The sequence below is a fragment of the Apostichopus japonicus genome, chromosome 16 (assembly GCF_037975245.1).
Source record: "Apostichopus japonicus isolate 1M-3 chromosome 16, ASM3797524v1, whole genome shotgun sequence".
NCBI classification, from domain to species: domain Eukaryota; kingdom Metazoa; phylum Echinodermata; class Holothuroidea; order Aspidochirotida; family Stichopodidae; genus Apostichopus; species Apostichopus japonicus.
Genome location: NC_092576.1, coordinates 24,099,143 through 24,113,939, shown reverse-complemented (window position 1 = coordinate 24,113,939; position 14,797 = coordinate 24,099,143). Strand labels below are relative to the sequence as shown.

The window sequence follows — 14,797 nt, the reverse complement described above, 5'->3', positions numbered from 1 at the left end:
AATTTTATCGTATCATATTGACTTGGTCATGTTTACTTTACAATAGATAGAGTAATGAACATATACCTTTGGACCTATTGACAAGAAGTCTGAAGAGAAGTCACCTTCATATGAAGCAGACAGACAACGGATATTTTTGAAAGAAAACATGCTAGTACACACACACACACGCATATATATATATATACATATATACACTGATAACATAGCTTGTTGTTGGTCAATATATGAAAAAAAACTGGTCCGATATTCATGCTGGTTTGAATGTATCATAACATGGGAGTCCTGTTCACAGTTTTATGGTTCAAGTGAACGAAAATATGTGTTGCTAAGAAAAGCGGTAGCAGTCTTTAATTTTTCAGAAGAGTGTACAGTTATAATGCAAACGACATCGAAGCTGTTTAACACTTTAGATTTAACGTGATTTAACTCTTTTAAATAAAGCCTACACTATGTGTAAAAGCTTGAAATGCTTCTATATAACTTTTGTTTAATACCAATCGTATTTCGTTTTCACATATAGTAGGCTTTGTCTGTTTATAGCCAACATGCTATGCCTGAACTAATGGTACTTGTAAAACCTAACTGAGAGTTAGGCTAGTCTCAGTTATTATACTCGACAATACAAATGAATTAATCATGTCATCGACCAGGCACTGAATCTTTCAAGAATGTTGCCTTTCTTTAAATTGTATTCCTTACTGCAACACAAACTCTGCGATCTCAACATCTCATACCTAACAGAAAGTGTACGGAAAAAACCTATGTAGTTGTTTTTTTAAGAGTTGTTTGAAGTGATACGGGTACAGTTATGTACATGTAGCGAATGAATTAGTTTATATACTTCCTAGTGAAGCAGTTTCTTTTTTGTTTAAATAAGATAACGTTATGCGGCAAGTAATTACGATAATGTTTAGTGATTGTGGCAGGTGAGATTAAAACATTCACATTTATTTCAAGGGAGTGAATGCAGAGCGATTTCTCTACCTACTAGGTGGCAATGATTCATGTAATCACCGTTAATAGAAACGATTATCAAAATATCATTGTTCAGTGTTGATGACGGTGCTTCACGTATATATGTTAATTAAGTGCGATTAAAGTACTTAGTAGAGAGAAAAGTCGCAAACAAAGACAAAGGGGGGGGGGGCGTTACCAGCATTCCACACAATTGTTCAAAGAGCGCAATCTTACAGTCCTATCGCATTATGTATGATCCTTTGATATTTTGCTTCTGAAAGGAACTTGGATCGCTGCCAAAACATTGCATGTAACTGTACAAGATCGGAATAAAGTAAATGAAGTGACTGTTTTTTGTCCCTAGTCTTTCACTGAATTTAACTAAGATTACTGACTCTCCCACCAAGATTAAAGTACTCTTAAAGAGAAAAGTCGCAAACAATGATAATAATTTTGAAGTGTTTGGGGGCGTTACCAGCATTCCAAACAATTGTTCAAGGAGCGCAATCCTACAGTACTATCGCATTATGTATGATCTTTTGATAGTTTGCTTCTGAAAGGAACTTGGACCGCTGCCAACACATTGCATATTACTGTACACAATCGGAATGCAGTAATAGAGTGACTGTTTTTCTATCCCTAGTCTTTCCCTGAATTTAACTAAGATTATTGACTTACCGATCAAGCATTGCATTTTCGGCGTTGAGTCCTTCATACAATTGTGCTTAACGGTATTCTCTACGTGAACAAGCGTACATAACACGAATGTTACAAACTTAGCAAAAGGAAGTTAAAAATCGTTTAATGTTTGGAGCATTGCCAACATTCCACACACATGTTCAAAAATCGCAGCATCTATTCGAACGTTCTTTTAATATATTGTTTGTATTCAAAAGAAATTTGTACCTTTGCCAACAAACTGCAGCTATACAATTAGGCACACATATACTCTCTTACGGATGAATGCATGTAATAAATCATACACTAGAAGGACAGGTAGCATTACGCGCTGGAATGAAGTTTCGATTAGCGGCCTTTTATTAGGTCCTACAGAATAAGTATCAATTATATTTCTGTTTCACTTTTAAATAATTGGGGTAATAAAAGGCAACTTTGTAACTCATTCCACACTAGATCGATCGTTTGTACTTAAAACACTTTCGCTTGCGCTTGTAACATAACTCGATCCTTTTCTTCCATTCAGTGCACTACTATTTCAAACTTTGAACTGATTTTGTTTCAAATTTGCTTTCTTCAAGGTTGATATTTTCATAGTATTTAATATTTTTTGGATATATTCTCTTGGAATTACTCAGCAAATATTATTTTTTCAATCTTTTAAAATCATAATTACCGTCCAACTGCAAACATGGTTTGGAGTGGTTTATTTTCGTCTCACGGTTCAACCATTGAAAAGATAATGATTATATTCAGAACGGCCATCTATCTTCCGTTTTGCATTGCCATTCTGTATATTTCTAGTGTTGCTTCTACTACTACTCCACCACAAAATATATATGCCGCTATTGGCAGCGTCTTGAACCTCAATTGTACCGTAACGTCCAAACTGAATCGAGCCTGGGATTTCAATGACGAACCACTCTATTTGGGCAAAATTCCAACCGAAGAGTGGATTGGAATTTCAATATCCCTCTTGGAAGACTACTCGTTGCGATTCCACGAACTTTCGTCAATTCACGAAGGAGTTTATGTATGTCGCCAAGGTGTATACATACTGGCCACTTACGAAGTAATAATCCAAGGTTAGTATACATTATATATATATATATATATATAATGTAGAAAAAGGTCTGTTCAAAAGTCTGTTCAAAGTATCTCTTTCGATATGTTTACATGTAGGTGTATTATTTGAAATTTGTAGAGTAACACCGGAATTTCTTTCCTCTTGAATACATATTGGTCAATTCTGCGCGGTTCGGGTATTAATTTTTGCTTTTTCCGAACAGTCCGACCCCGCTTAAAAATGTCCATCAACGGAAAACCAGCCATCAATTCAACTGTGTTTATAGCAGATGGGAAAGAAGCAAACGTCTCCTGCTTCGCCGAGGGAGCTCGTCCAGAAGTAAACCTGCTTTGGAGAGGACTCAGTGAGGCAAATTGGGAAATTATCTATGTAAGCTACAACACAAGCCAGGGCATTAAAGATACCTTTGACGCATCATCCGATATTGTCATTGTTCCACGTAGTGCAACCGCTACCCTAGCTTGCTTAAGTAGCCAAGAAGGAGACTTTCCCGGAGAACTCTTCACTATTTACTTCAAAACGTATGGTAAGTAATTCAATAATTTCAGTTCGTGAAATGTAAAGAGAGGCATTGGTAAAGTATCTGAACACATTTTAATAAGTTGAAGGTTTATTTGTGTCGTTTTGGCCTTACCGTGACAATTGCTGTATTATGTCATAATATCCAGCTAGTGTAAACAAAAACTGCATCATGTTGCATTTTGTAAATGAATTAGCATTGAAATTGAATTAAAACCGTTGGTCTGTTTGAGTTTCTTAGACGGTGGGGGGGGGGGCTCTTTCTAAGCTGATTCGGTTATATCCATAGTTTTCAAGCATAATATATATATATATATATATATATATATATATAATCATGTTGCTTTCGAAGAACACCTGAAAGTTAACACTATTTAATTAATCCCTCCATAGTTATCCCGACGATGGTTATCAGCATAAACAACAAAGGAAGTGATGTCACCGTTCCCATGGCAACAACATTAACCGTTTTATGCTCAGCCTATGGTGCTCGACCTCCATCAAAGTTAACCTGGTTTTTTAATGGTCGTGAAATTGATGACATTGCAAATACAGACATTCTTCCTAACAAAAAACGGAACGGAACATTTGATTGTTTCTCCATATTAACGTACCAACCAGAAGACACCAACGGAACGATAACATGTCACAGTACACTCAATAACACCAAAGTAGAGAAATCCGTACATGCAGCGTTCCTTACGTTTGGTTAGTTTATATATCTGTATATCCCTTTCGTTTATTGCTCTGCTTTGTCTATTTTAAGGGTTTTATTTCAATCAATCAATCAATCAATAGTCATAAGCCAAATTGGCCCGTTGACCAGAGAAAGTCATGTAACATATCAGACGGTGATCGCACTGTACCACTTAATTATTTTAGCATCTATATTAAACATTAAAAATGCGAGTTTTATAGTGATGCTAAATTGTATTAAGTCATAAAAGTCATGCAACCACGAATCCTCAAAAGCACTCAAACTATACCATATCAGTTTTTATTGAAGCGAAATTCCAGACAGATAAGTATTTAACGTTTCCCAAACACCGTCGTCATACTCAACATTCTCTTCTTCTTTCAGTTTTACCAACCATTACTTTATCAATCAACGGAGAAACTAGCTCAGTCGTCAATGTTGACAATAAGGAAGCCATGCGAGTAGAATGCCTAGTTCGTGAGGCCAGACCCGCGATGGTTATAACTTGGTTTCTTGACGATAAACCAATTTCTCCTTCAGCGATACATACGAACAGTTCAACCAAACGAAGTAACGGCAACTATGATTCCGAATCTTCTTTACGACTGATTCCAAGCTCGAAAGTTGGAATTATTTCATGTGTCTGTAAAGGCCTCCCAATCGGAATGCTTACAACAAATATCACTTTCCACAGTGTTGGTGAGCCTACCATTTTCTTTAATATATTTCGAATATTTATATTATTGATTGTTGTTTGATTTTGCTTCATTACGTTTAATTTTCTTTCTTGTTTATTTATCTCTTTTAAAACACAGAACAAGACGAAATCATGCAGCGTCGTTATATTGGAAAATTGTTGATACTCGTTGTTTTAGCTTCGGTCGTACTGCTTGGGTTCTTTTTCATATGCATATTTATCTGCGGTAAAGGTGAGTTTTAAAAAAAAAGCACTGAAGTCCCTTCATAAGCACATAAAAGTATAAATTCTATCTACCAATTAAAATACATATCAATATGATTTTAAAGTTTTCAAACCATTCAGCTGCTGAACCCAGTCTGATGGGATCTTGGATTTATTATCAAAATATACACTTAGTCATAAAGTAAAAATTAATAAATCAAAAAGGTATGTAATAACTAAGCCGATACATTTAACACTGTGGTAATGTCAGTTGTTAACATACAATTGAATGGAATTCTCCTGTTCACAGGATTTGTTGCCAGATGTCTTCGACGGTAAGTTAGAATCAGATTACATTTAGTTGACGTGCTTAATCTTCAAATTAATAATCAAAGTTAAAACCGCGAATTACAGAGTCAACCACAAACGTTTTTACATGCAATTGAAACAACTAGCCTATTTTTTACCTCGGTATGACAATATGAACATTTATTTTATGACTGTTGTTAAAGTTGTTCTCCAAGCAATTGCTCTCATATTACGTCAATTTGGTGGATATCATTGATGTATTCAACTGTATAACTATCAAAGGAACACCAAAGAATGTCAAGCTAATGCAACTAACGAGATATATGACAATATGATTGTTGACTCCATTAATGTTTCACTAACATTTTTTTAAAACCTGGCTGACTCATCATTGTATTTTTATCATATGTTGATCAACAAGTATCTTTCATTTTTTTCTTTATTAGAAAGTTAGTCATAGACACAATTGTCTGGTCTTCTAGTCTACATGTATTCCCTCTACCATAATGGATATCCTCATCATATGTTACCTCATAAGATTCAATTATTCATCATAATAAGTTTGTTCAGCGTAAGTGTTGAAACCATATATTATTTCAAAGAACTCCACCATGTAATTTTTCACTTATATCTGCGCTCCCATTGTGTCGTTGGATCATCAATATTATGTCAATAACTTATCTTACATACATATTACTGTGGCTTCAGAAATTATAAATTTGACAGAATGTATTGTTAATCGTGGGTATCGGCTGTTGTGCTTAGAAGTTGCCACACCATCCATCCCCTCAGAACGTTCAGGTATATTTGCAAACACAATTCTTGCCCTTTCTTGACATAGGAACAACGTTAACTTACGACGGGCGCATTCAATTTCAACTGCGGTGGAAAAAGACGATCCTTTCACGCTTGGTAAGTATATTCCATTTGTACCGTAGCGTTTGATTAACTGATAATACAGTGATCTCGAAATCATCCGGATGAAAACAAATCATGTTTTCGTATGTTTCTCCCCACAGACTTTTCCGAATCGTAAGTACAGTTCAATTCACGTCTATAATAGCGATGTTGACTATATGAGCTATAGGTATGAACTTAATACCATACGGACTAGGGAGAGAATCGCCACGTATTAACTGACTACTCTTATCTTATGGAAACGAGAAAGGAAATTGTATAGCTGGAACGATATTCGAGTTAGTTATCTATCGGTTTCAACCCCAGCCTTCTACTACCTAGATAATCCATCCCTTAGTTGGTGGAGATCCCTAAATAGATGTCTTTACTGGAAGCGCTAACCAGAAGCCACAGTACTTCGCATACAATGTGATCAGTGTCTCTTGATACATCCCAGAAAGCGGCAGCGAAGGAATTTCATTATAATTTCGGTACCTTATTTTAATAATTGAAAATGATTATACTTAATGAACAGGTATTGTGTTTTTTTTTATTTCATGCTATAGAACAAGTTTAGAAAAACCAAGATGCGATGCAAAAAGACGTAAGTTTGTTAACATTATGAGAATTAACATACGTAAAATGAATGCAAAGACCGTTGGACGTAATGTCTTCATAACAAAATGTCAATTGATTTTGCTTTGTATATGACAGCTAACCTGAAGACTTATAATAATATTATAATACAACGGCATACTAAATCGCAGTGTTATGAATGGTAGCCCCTGATGTAACTATGTACGCGAAATGAAATAAACTAATGAAATGTTTTTTTTTTTTCTGAACTAAAATGGTAACCATCATAAATTAACACGTGCGAATCACACGTGACATGTTAGTATGTGTCATTACCCATTATGCTACATATCGCAATACGAGGTATTTAAATGGTTCTGGATGAACATCATGCTAACATAATTGTGGATACTAAACATCTGTCTCTTATATTTAGGAATGAGTACCGGCCCGGCACCACCAACGTAAGAATGTTTTCATTAAAATTCATTTCTTAAGCTTGAGAATTGTCAGCTTTGATTTAGATTCCACAAATACACGTGAAAACACATCTGAAAAAGTTACTATTGACCCTAGCAGATAACGCTTTTGTATAATGATTCTTATTCTTGTTATGAGAAAACATCATGCAGCACTAGTTATGCTATATAAAGCGTTCTATATCCACATCAGTCTTGTCTATACTTATGTGTGACAATTTTTTTTTTCAGCAAAAAGTTACCAGACATACCAGAAAAGAGACTTTCAAAGTATACGCGTGCAATTGTAGATGACAATGGTAATACTATGTGATATTTTAACCGAACTTGTGTAGTATTTTAAGTTTGAGAGCGATTCGTAACGCTGTATTAACCTTTAAAGCTAAGAAGTAAGGATATAATTATTTGCCGGGAAAACCTCGTTATCCTCCTAAGTTGTTTATTATGACTTAAGCAATCGTGTACCTGGCCTTCCGGAAGACTGGTGACCGTAACTCAGAGGCGGTGTTAGTACATTCTCGCGCGCGTAAACTTAAGCCATTGTTCAGGCTAGTATGTAAGGTTACAATCTTCGACAGAGTATCGTACAAGACGTCTACGTACGGTATGTTATCATATCATTTTCTATTATCCAAGTTGGCATTTTTCTAACACCACGGCACCGTGTATAACTGTTTGTAGATATTGTAAGTGCTCAGAATAATTTTTAATACGTTTGTAAGTCATATGAATTGTTAGCAAACTGCGCTATCGAACCTAGGGAGATTACGCCCAGGGACTTAGGAGTAACGTTTTTGACCAATTGTTATCATTTACGTTATTTAGTAGTGCTCTAAACTGCGTGACACTGTATGTAGTTTAGTAAAGATCAGTGTTCTTCTGTGATTGGATATTTTTCAGCAAGTCCGTAATTAGCAACATTTGTGATTAAGCCCTATGTCAGCTATCAGAAAGATACATAACTGTCATTTAGTCCACCGATTGTTTCTTAGTGTATTCACATCGGTTAACGACATTGCAGACACCGTTAAGGTTAACTTTGCAGCCTTGAATCTGATTCCATATTTGAGACGCTGCGTTTAGCACCGCGTTGCACTTTGCGTTAAGCGCTGCGTTGTACGAAGCGTTTTACGCTACGTGTGACGCTACGTTGTATGGTTTGTTGTGGGCTGCGTTTGGCGCCGCTTAAAACGCTGCGTTAGGCGTTGCGTTTATCGCCGTGCTGTACGCTGCGTTAAGACGACACGTTGAGGAATTGCATTAACAGTAACGTTTTGCGTAATGCAAGGATAACTGTTAGAGCCATATACGATAGGAACAACAATGTATGAACATTGTTTGTAGAGGAGGTCAATAAACGGTACCACTGTGTCACTGACACTTGAACATCTTCTGTATTTTCATATTTTGTCGAGACAAAGCCCAGTTTTAAAGACTGCCATACCAGACAGGGAAGTGACGTTACAGTATATTACCAAAACTGTTATATAATTATTACCAACATTAAATAAAGGTGTTTTTTTTTAGGTTCACCTGATATGGAACAGAGATAAGAGCTGCAAACATATATTAGTATAAAGGTTTTAGCAACTGTAGTTCTAGAAGCGTTCCAATTGGAAAAATATGAAAGGAGCAGCAAAAATTATTACTAAACTGTGTATCATTTCATGATGACAGATGCCCCGATGACAACCATTATGTAGGTAAGTGTTTATAAAATTCAACGCTCGATTTCGTTAATGCATTCACTCAAATGCGTTAAATACATCATTTACTTTCTTTAGAACACTATTATTCAACGATGAAAGAAGACGTGTCAAACGAAAAGTTGTTTTCAAGGAAGGATATTTGTTTTATACTCAACATGAACACGAGTAGCATTTACAATCGATGGATGGGAACAATTTCTACTGCAGACAGTAAAAAATGCGTTGTCCTCACAACAATGAAAGGTAAAAAAACCTACTCCAGACGGATGCAACGTGTAGATGTTCGTAACAATTAAAAGGTTACACATATTTCAATTGGATTGTATGTTAGCATCAGTTAGATTCCTTATATTTTTGTGACATAATTTCGTGGTGCTGGTTTACAGTTTATGTTGACGTGTTGTTTGGGCTGAACGTTTTGTTATGTCTATATCTGTGTTGTTTCGTGGATGATTTATGCTATAAGTTATTTAGCTAAATGCATTACGTAGGCTATCTTTCCAGTGTGCAGAGGTCTAGCAATATGCAACGCAGACATGTCACTGATTCAGAGTCTTTAAATGATATTCATTGAGTTGCATCAGCTAAACAACAAAAGCTGGTAAAAATTAAACAATTAATAAAATCACAGGTGCTTGGATTAAAGGCTGATAACTAACCTGGGTAAAATTAAAAAAAAAAAGCACAGGTGCTTGGATTTAAGGCTGATAAATAAACTTCTGTTTGCAATATTTATCTGACGTAAGTGTGGGGAAAACGATCACTTATTAAATCCGATCGTTGTATTCTCCTAATTTACACAAATGAGTTTGTTTTGTGATTCATACTAAGAATTGAGACACATTATGGAGTCCTTCTCTAATTAAAATGGATCGTGCTACGCCAGGGCCAGGAGTTAATTCAGTGAAATACATATCAACTGAGGGTGTGTGTGGCTCGTATTCTAATTCTGAGAAACGAGATTCCAGAACACTAAACTACACGCATTCACCGACCGTTTAACGGGAGACCGTTCCTGGTCGGTAGGACAGGGTTTTGTTTTATATGGGGTAGATCCTCCAGTTTGTTCTGTTGCTGTGTTGCAGCGTATTATTTGTGTTTGTTCTGTTTTTAGAAAACTTGTTTGGAGGAATAGTTGTGATGTTGTTTTTAGGGGGAAATTTGCGGGTTAGCAGGCAGTCCTGGATGCGGTGAAGTCTGACATTCGCTTTCAGATTGAAGGCGATTTTTGCCGTTTATCTGGTGCTGCCTTTTTTGGACGGTGGTGTGCTGGGGAGGGGTGTTTCGTTTCGCTGCGTGCTGGTCGTCCTTTTGTGTTTTTTTTTTTTTTTTATTGTTTGAGATGTCTGGTTGGGCGTTTTGTTTCTGCAGGTCGGTGGGCGCATGTATTTTGTTGGCTCGCTTGACCTGAGTTTCGTTTGTCAGAATGGGATGGTTCGTTAGTGCCGTTTGGCCGCGACGTTTTGTATCCCGCATGGCGGGTCACGTAAAAAGCACATGCACATGTGTACGGACAATTCTGTCTTGCATTGAATATAACGGTATTATTCGTCATGACATTGAAACAGCAATAGTTGGTAAAACTTATTCATGTCCGTTCCGTTTCAGAAGACATCATGAAGAAGAGTGGTTTTCACTGGGACGAATATGTTAAGCGTCTCTTAGATTTACCAAATGCAAATCACATAACAAATATAGAAGGAATTTGTATAGAAGAAGGTAATATGCTATTTTCTTTATTTTGGATACATTTACTGGTCTTCGTGGAAAAGTTACTTTCTGAAAATAAATGTTCTTACTATTAATAGGAATCTGTATACGTTAAACATATTTGTTTTTGTTCATCTACTAGCTACATTGTACGTAGTGCACGAACATCTTACGTGCGAAGTACTAGAAAATGTCATTGGTTATGGGCAACAAGAAAGGGAATCAAAATTCCTAGATCATCTCATATTGGATACGAAAACTTCTTCATATGCAACAGACGTACTTGAAGGAATGGAGTTCATTCAGTCATATGGGGTGAGGCATCTTATATATTACCGGTCTGATTTATGACCTTAGCGAAGTTAAATTACTTTTAACGTAGTTGGCCGTGTTAGAACTGATTTACCAACGTTATAGTATTGTAATGCTGAAAGTGCTTTGCCTCAACATCATAATTGTCTTATATTTTAAAATTTGCCAGATTTTTGTAATATCGTTGGATATTATGTACGCTCTGCTACAGCAGAAAATACCAGCTGAGGGGAAAATGCCAACTTAATGATTAGAATATCCATTAAATCAATACTTTGGATCAGTAGATAAGGTTACGAAAGCCAATCCGTTTAACATCTTCCATATGTTAATTCCTGACATTGACGAGTAAAATGAGATGCATTTCTTCTTTGGCTTTTGACGCAATGCTGCGTTTTTTATCTCAAACATTCAGAAGATAAAATAAACCTCAAATGATTTTATACAAAACGTATATCCATTTATATGATAACTGTCTCACTGATTTTGATTGTCCATAATAACTGTCTCACTGATTTTGATTGTTTAATGTGTTTTTATTTGTTTAATTTTAAAGTTTCTGCATCCTGGCTTATCGACAAAGAAGGTGTTGGTGACTGGACAGAAGATTTGCAAGCTATACGACTTCTGCTTACGTGAAGATGCACCAACCAAAGTCAAGATCATCAAGAACAAGGTCAGTAATTTTGTCATCAAGCAAATACAAAACGGAACGGAATCTATATGTATTCTTGCATTTACTATTTTACATTTTTAGTAACTTTTTTTCGCCCGTTATACAGCATGTACCAACTTGTATATAGATTTCTTCCAGATAACAACTTTCACAATATGGTTTATCGATATTAATCTGGAATTGTTAACGTCAAGCTAATTTGTCTTAAGCGATCACAATGGCTGTATTAAAAACCGATTAGAACCGATTAGACCCGAATGTTTTTCGATATATGCAACACTAGCCACTATAAGCAGGTAAAGTAACATTGATTCTAACATCTCAGGGAGAAAAATGCTTCGTTTTACTTGTACTTGTACTTTCTAAACTTTCAGTTTTTATGGATTTATTTTGAAGGTTGAAAGTAATTTGGAATTTCTTGCTCCTGAGGCTGTTCAGAGAAGTGAATATGATCAAACCAGTGACGTATGGGCTACAGCTGTTGTGATTTGGAGAATATTGTATAAAGGTAAATTCACAATTGTAAGTCACACTTCAGTGGCAAATTTCTGTAAAAGCATATTATTTTTAAGAGGAACTTGTCACACAACTTGTCCAGAAATGTAAATTTTTTCTCTTGTAATATCGTTTTGGTTGATAAGCAGCTTGTTATACATAAAGACAGCAGAGATAATATAATTACCTAATAAAGTGACATGTATACTCATTAATTGTAAGATAAGAAACAAAATGCTAAGCTGCTGTATTGTACGTAAATACATATATAGAATGGTAGTTTGAAGGATTCGTGTAACTTAAGAAAGAATTGGAAATGCTTTAAATCACTTTTGAGCAACGATTTAATCTTGCACCGTTTTGATTTAACTTCATCAACGACATCTCCCTAAGGTAACAAACCAGTTTGAACGTGTTCTGTCTCATCTGCTTCCTTGGAATATGTATCTGAGACATCAAGTATGAACACACGATCTATTTGTTTTGAAACACGTATTAATTCTAACTAATTCTTGAAAGGCATCGACAAGTTTTAAATCATTTCAAGAGTTAACTCAAAGTATAATTTCTTTTGTATTTTGTTTTCGACAATTAAGTTAATAAAAAATAGTATAGTTTATCGAATGTTATGTACCGAAATCCACTTTTTAAGCAGTGGGTACACTATTCCATATCCTTTATTTCACCCAGATAATATGACAGAGACTTTAGACTTCCTATTGTCTAGAGGTCATGGAGCAAGTTCAGAAGTAAAGAAACTGGATAATATAAACTTTGTGAGGTAACTGGAAGCAATTTGGATAAATTGTTTACAATGTTATTAAAGATGCTATGTATAGTTAAACAAATGTTGAACTTTGAAATAATTGTCATTCCATGTATTGCAAGGCATGTTACAAATCCAGTTATTGTATCTCGTGAACAGAGTGTGGAACCAGTAGTTCAAACATGTATGCAGTGGTGAAGCCGAGAAGAAAATCGCAATTTGGCTGAAAAAGATACATGTAATACGTGTTGAACTATTCCTATGTTTTTATTTCTGTCTATGGATACAACTGTGCATTGTTCATCATCCCTTTAAAAACCGTAATACAGTAATATGATCACTCTATCCTGCCTTTGTCCTGCCATAGATGTGAGTTCCTCTTTGACTGTTTTGCGACCGATTGTGAGCAACGTCCCTCGATGAAGGCCCTTCGGCAATCTCTATGTCAGGTAAAATTACATGTTCCCTTCTTTCTTGTGTGATCTTTCCCTCATTTTAGCGTTTTAATTAAGGTAACACGCAAGCATATGAATATATGATATGAATACTTGTTGAATCTTTGAATATTAAATATATATATCTTACACCAATGGCAAATAATACCACGTTTTCATTGTGTTTATTTGGTTATTGCATTCAGGAAATCAATCATAGCGATACATATGAGGTTCCAGCTGGTTGTATCACTGACAATTATGTTCCTATGAAAGGACAACTGTCTGACAGCAATGGCTCCATATCGCCTTAGTGTTGAAGACGAGAGATGAAGAATCAAAATAGCTTTATACCTAAGATAATATTCAGTTGAAAATAAAACTAAATTTTTATGATTGCATTGTTGAGTAAGAGATCGTTGAAAGTAAAATTTACTATGCATCTTTAGTCGATGTAAGACCATAACTTTACTTTGAGAAGGGGGATTGAGATTTATACCTCTTTGTACCTGTAATTTAGCATCAGAGGGCTGGAAAAAAATACTGTGCCATTTAATTTCATCTTTGTATCTGTTATTTGCAATTGTAATTTCAGAAAAACAAATTAATAATCACACAAACTTTTGTTTAAAATTATCGTTATATCGACTAGCATGCATATATCTGTAGCTATAGGAAAGCATTATGGAAGTATATTAACCTGTAACATTTTTTTTTTTATACTTGTACCTCTATCAAATAATGAGGAAAGAAAAATGTAGTATGCCACACAAATCGATTGGGATATTGTGTAACAGATTGAAATACTACACAGTTACCTTCTACTTATTTAGTTTATAAGAACATAAACGAATTTAGGAATAAATTTGCGCAGCGAATTTTGTATTAAAGAATTACGAAACTAAACGAATTTGAGCCAGTTGTGTCGTGTCTGAACTGAAATTATACTAGTTTAGCTAGAGCAGAGTTTGTTGACTAGAAACGCACAACAATCAATCGACGCATTATACCTTAGAGTTGTTTATTGAGTTTCAAAATTCTTCATATTTAAAGTGTACATAATTCCTTTATAAAAGTGTATATGTTTCACCACACTTATCCGTATAATAATCTTTTCAATAATCTCTCAAAGTAATGTGGTGTTAGAGGAAAGTACATATTGAATAAATAACGAAACATATAGAAAAGGGTTATACCTAGTTGCAATAACATTATGACAATCATTTTGGAATCGGTGTCATTTCTCTCAGAAATAATTTTACAGGCAGTTTGGAATTGTAACTTTCTTAGAGAAATATAAATAATCAGATATGACAAGAGCATTCGTATGCAAAGAGTTATAGTTATATTGTGTAGATATATGTGACTTGTTCCTGGTTTGTATAGCTCAGTGATTTAATCATATTAATCAATTCAAAGGCATTCAGATGATTTGCAGCAATACATTTGAAAACAAAAACTCTCTAAAATGTTTGAATGTAACACGAATCTTATAATAAGATATATGAAAATATTCTATACATCCGTGTGTGGACCTTGATCTTATGATACTGAGTTTAGCAAAATAATTTGAAGTTCGAGTTTCAAGACTA

At 35.1% G+C, this 14,797-nt stretch overlaps 2 protein-coding genes across 3 annotated transcripts in view; one reads left to right on the top strand and one right to left on the bottom strand.

The window, feature by feature from the left end:
• LOC139982377 (tyrosine-protein kinase CSK-like) overlaps nucleotides 1–14,797 on the bottom strand; it is a 244,925-nt gene that overhangs the window by 212,087 nt on the left and 18,041 nt on the right. The window lies entirely within an intron of this gene.
• Nucleotides 1,582–14,115, top strand: LOC139983314 (uncharacterized). Of its 2 annotated transcripts, none has more exons than XM_071996780.1 (19): nucleotides 1,582–2,723; nucleotides 2,928–3,251; nucleotides 3,638–3,952; nucleotides 4,326–4,640; nucleotides 4,757–4,870; nucleotides 5,153–5,177; nucleotides 5,993–6,063; nucleotides 6,171–6,183; nucleotides 6,615–6,652; nucleotides 7,061–7,088; nucleotides 7,335–7,402; nucleotides 8,888–9,055; nucleotides 10,424–10,531; nucleotides 10,665–10,837; nucleotides 11,391–11,510; nucleotides 11,907–12,018; nucleotides 12,696–12,786; nucleotides 13,139–13,220; nucleotides 13,412–14,115. In XM_071996780.1, exons 1-19 carry the CDS (start codon nucleotides 2,330–2,332, stop codon nucleotides 13,517–13,519), a joined length of 2,667 nt encoding a protein of 888 aa, XP_071852881.1. In that variant the 5' UTR covers nucleotides 1,582–2,329; the 3' UTR covers nucleotides 13,520–14,115. The 2 variants fall into 2 exon arrangements, with proteins under 2 accessions (XP_071852881.1, XP_071852880.1); XM_071996779.1 differs by having other exon boundaries at nucleotides 1,587–2,723; nucleotides 10,421–10,531.

What these genes read in the sequence shown, in the direction of transcription:
- LOC139983314 (XM_071996779.1), top strand. Translation starts at nt 2,330, where the DNA reads ATGGTTTGGAGTGGTTTATTTTCGTCTCACGGTTCAACCATTGAAAAG. An exon ending in TGTCCTCACAACAATGAAAG is followed by an intron (nt 9,056 to 10,420) that starts GTAAAAAAACCT and finishes GTTCCGTTTCAG; the next exon opens with AAGACATCATGAAGAAGAGT. An exon ending in TTCGGCAATCTCTATGTCAG is followed by an intron (nt 13,221 to 13,411) that starts GTAAAATTACAT and finishes TATTGCATTCAG; the next exon opens with GAAATCAATCATAGCGATAC.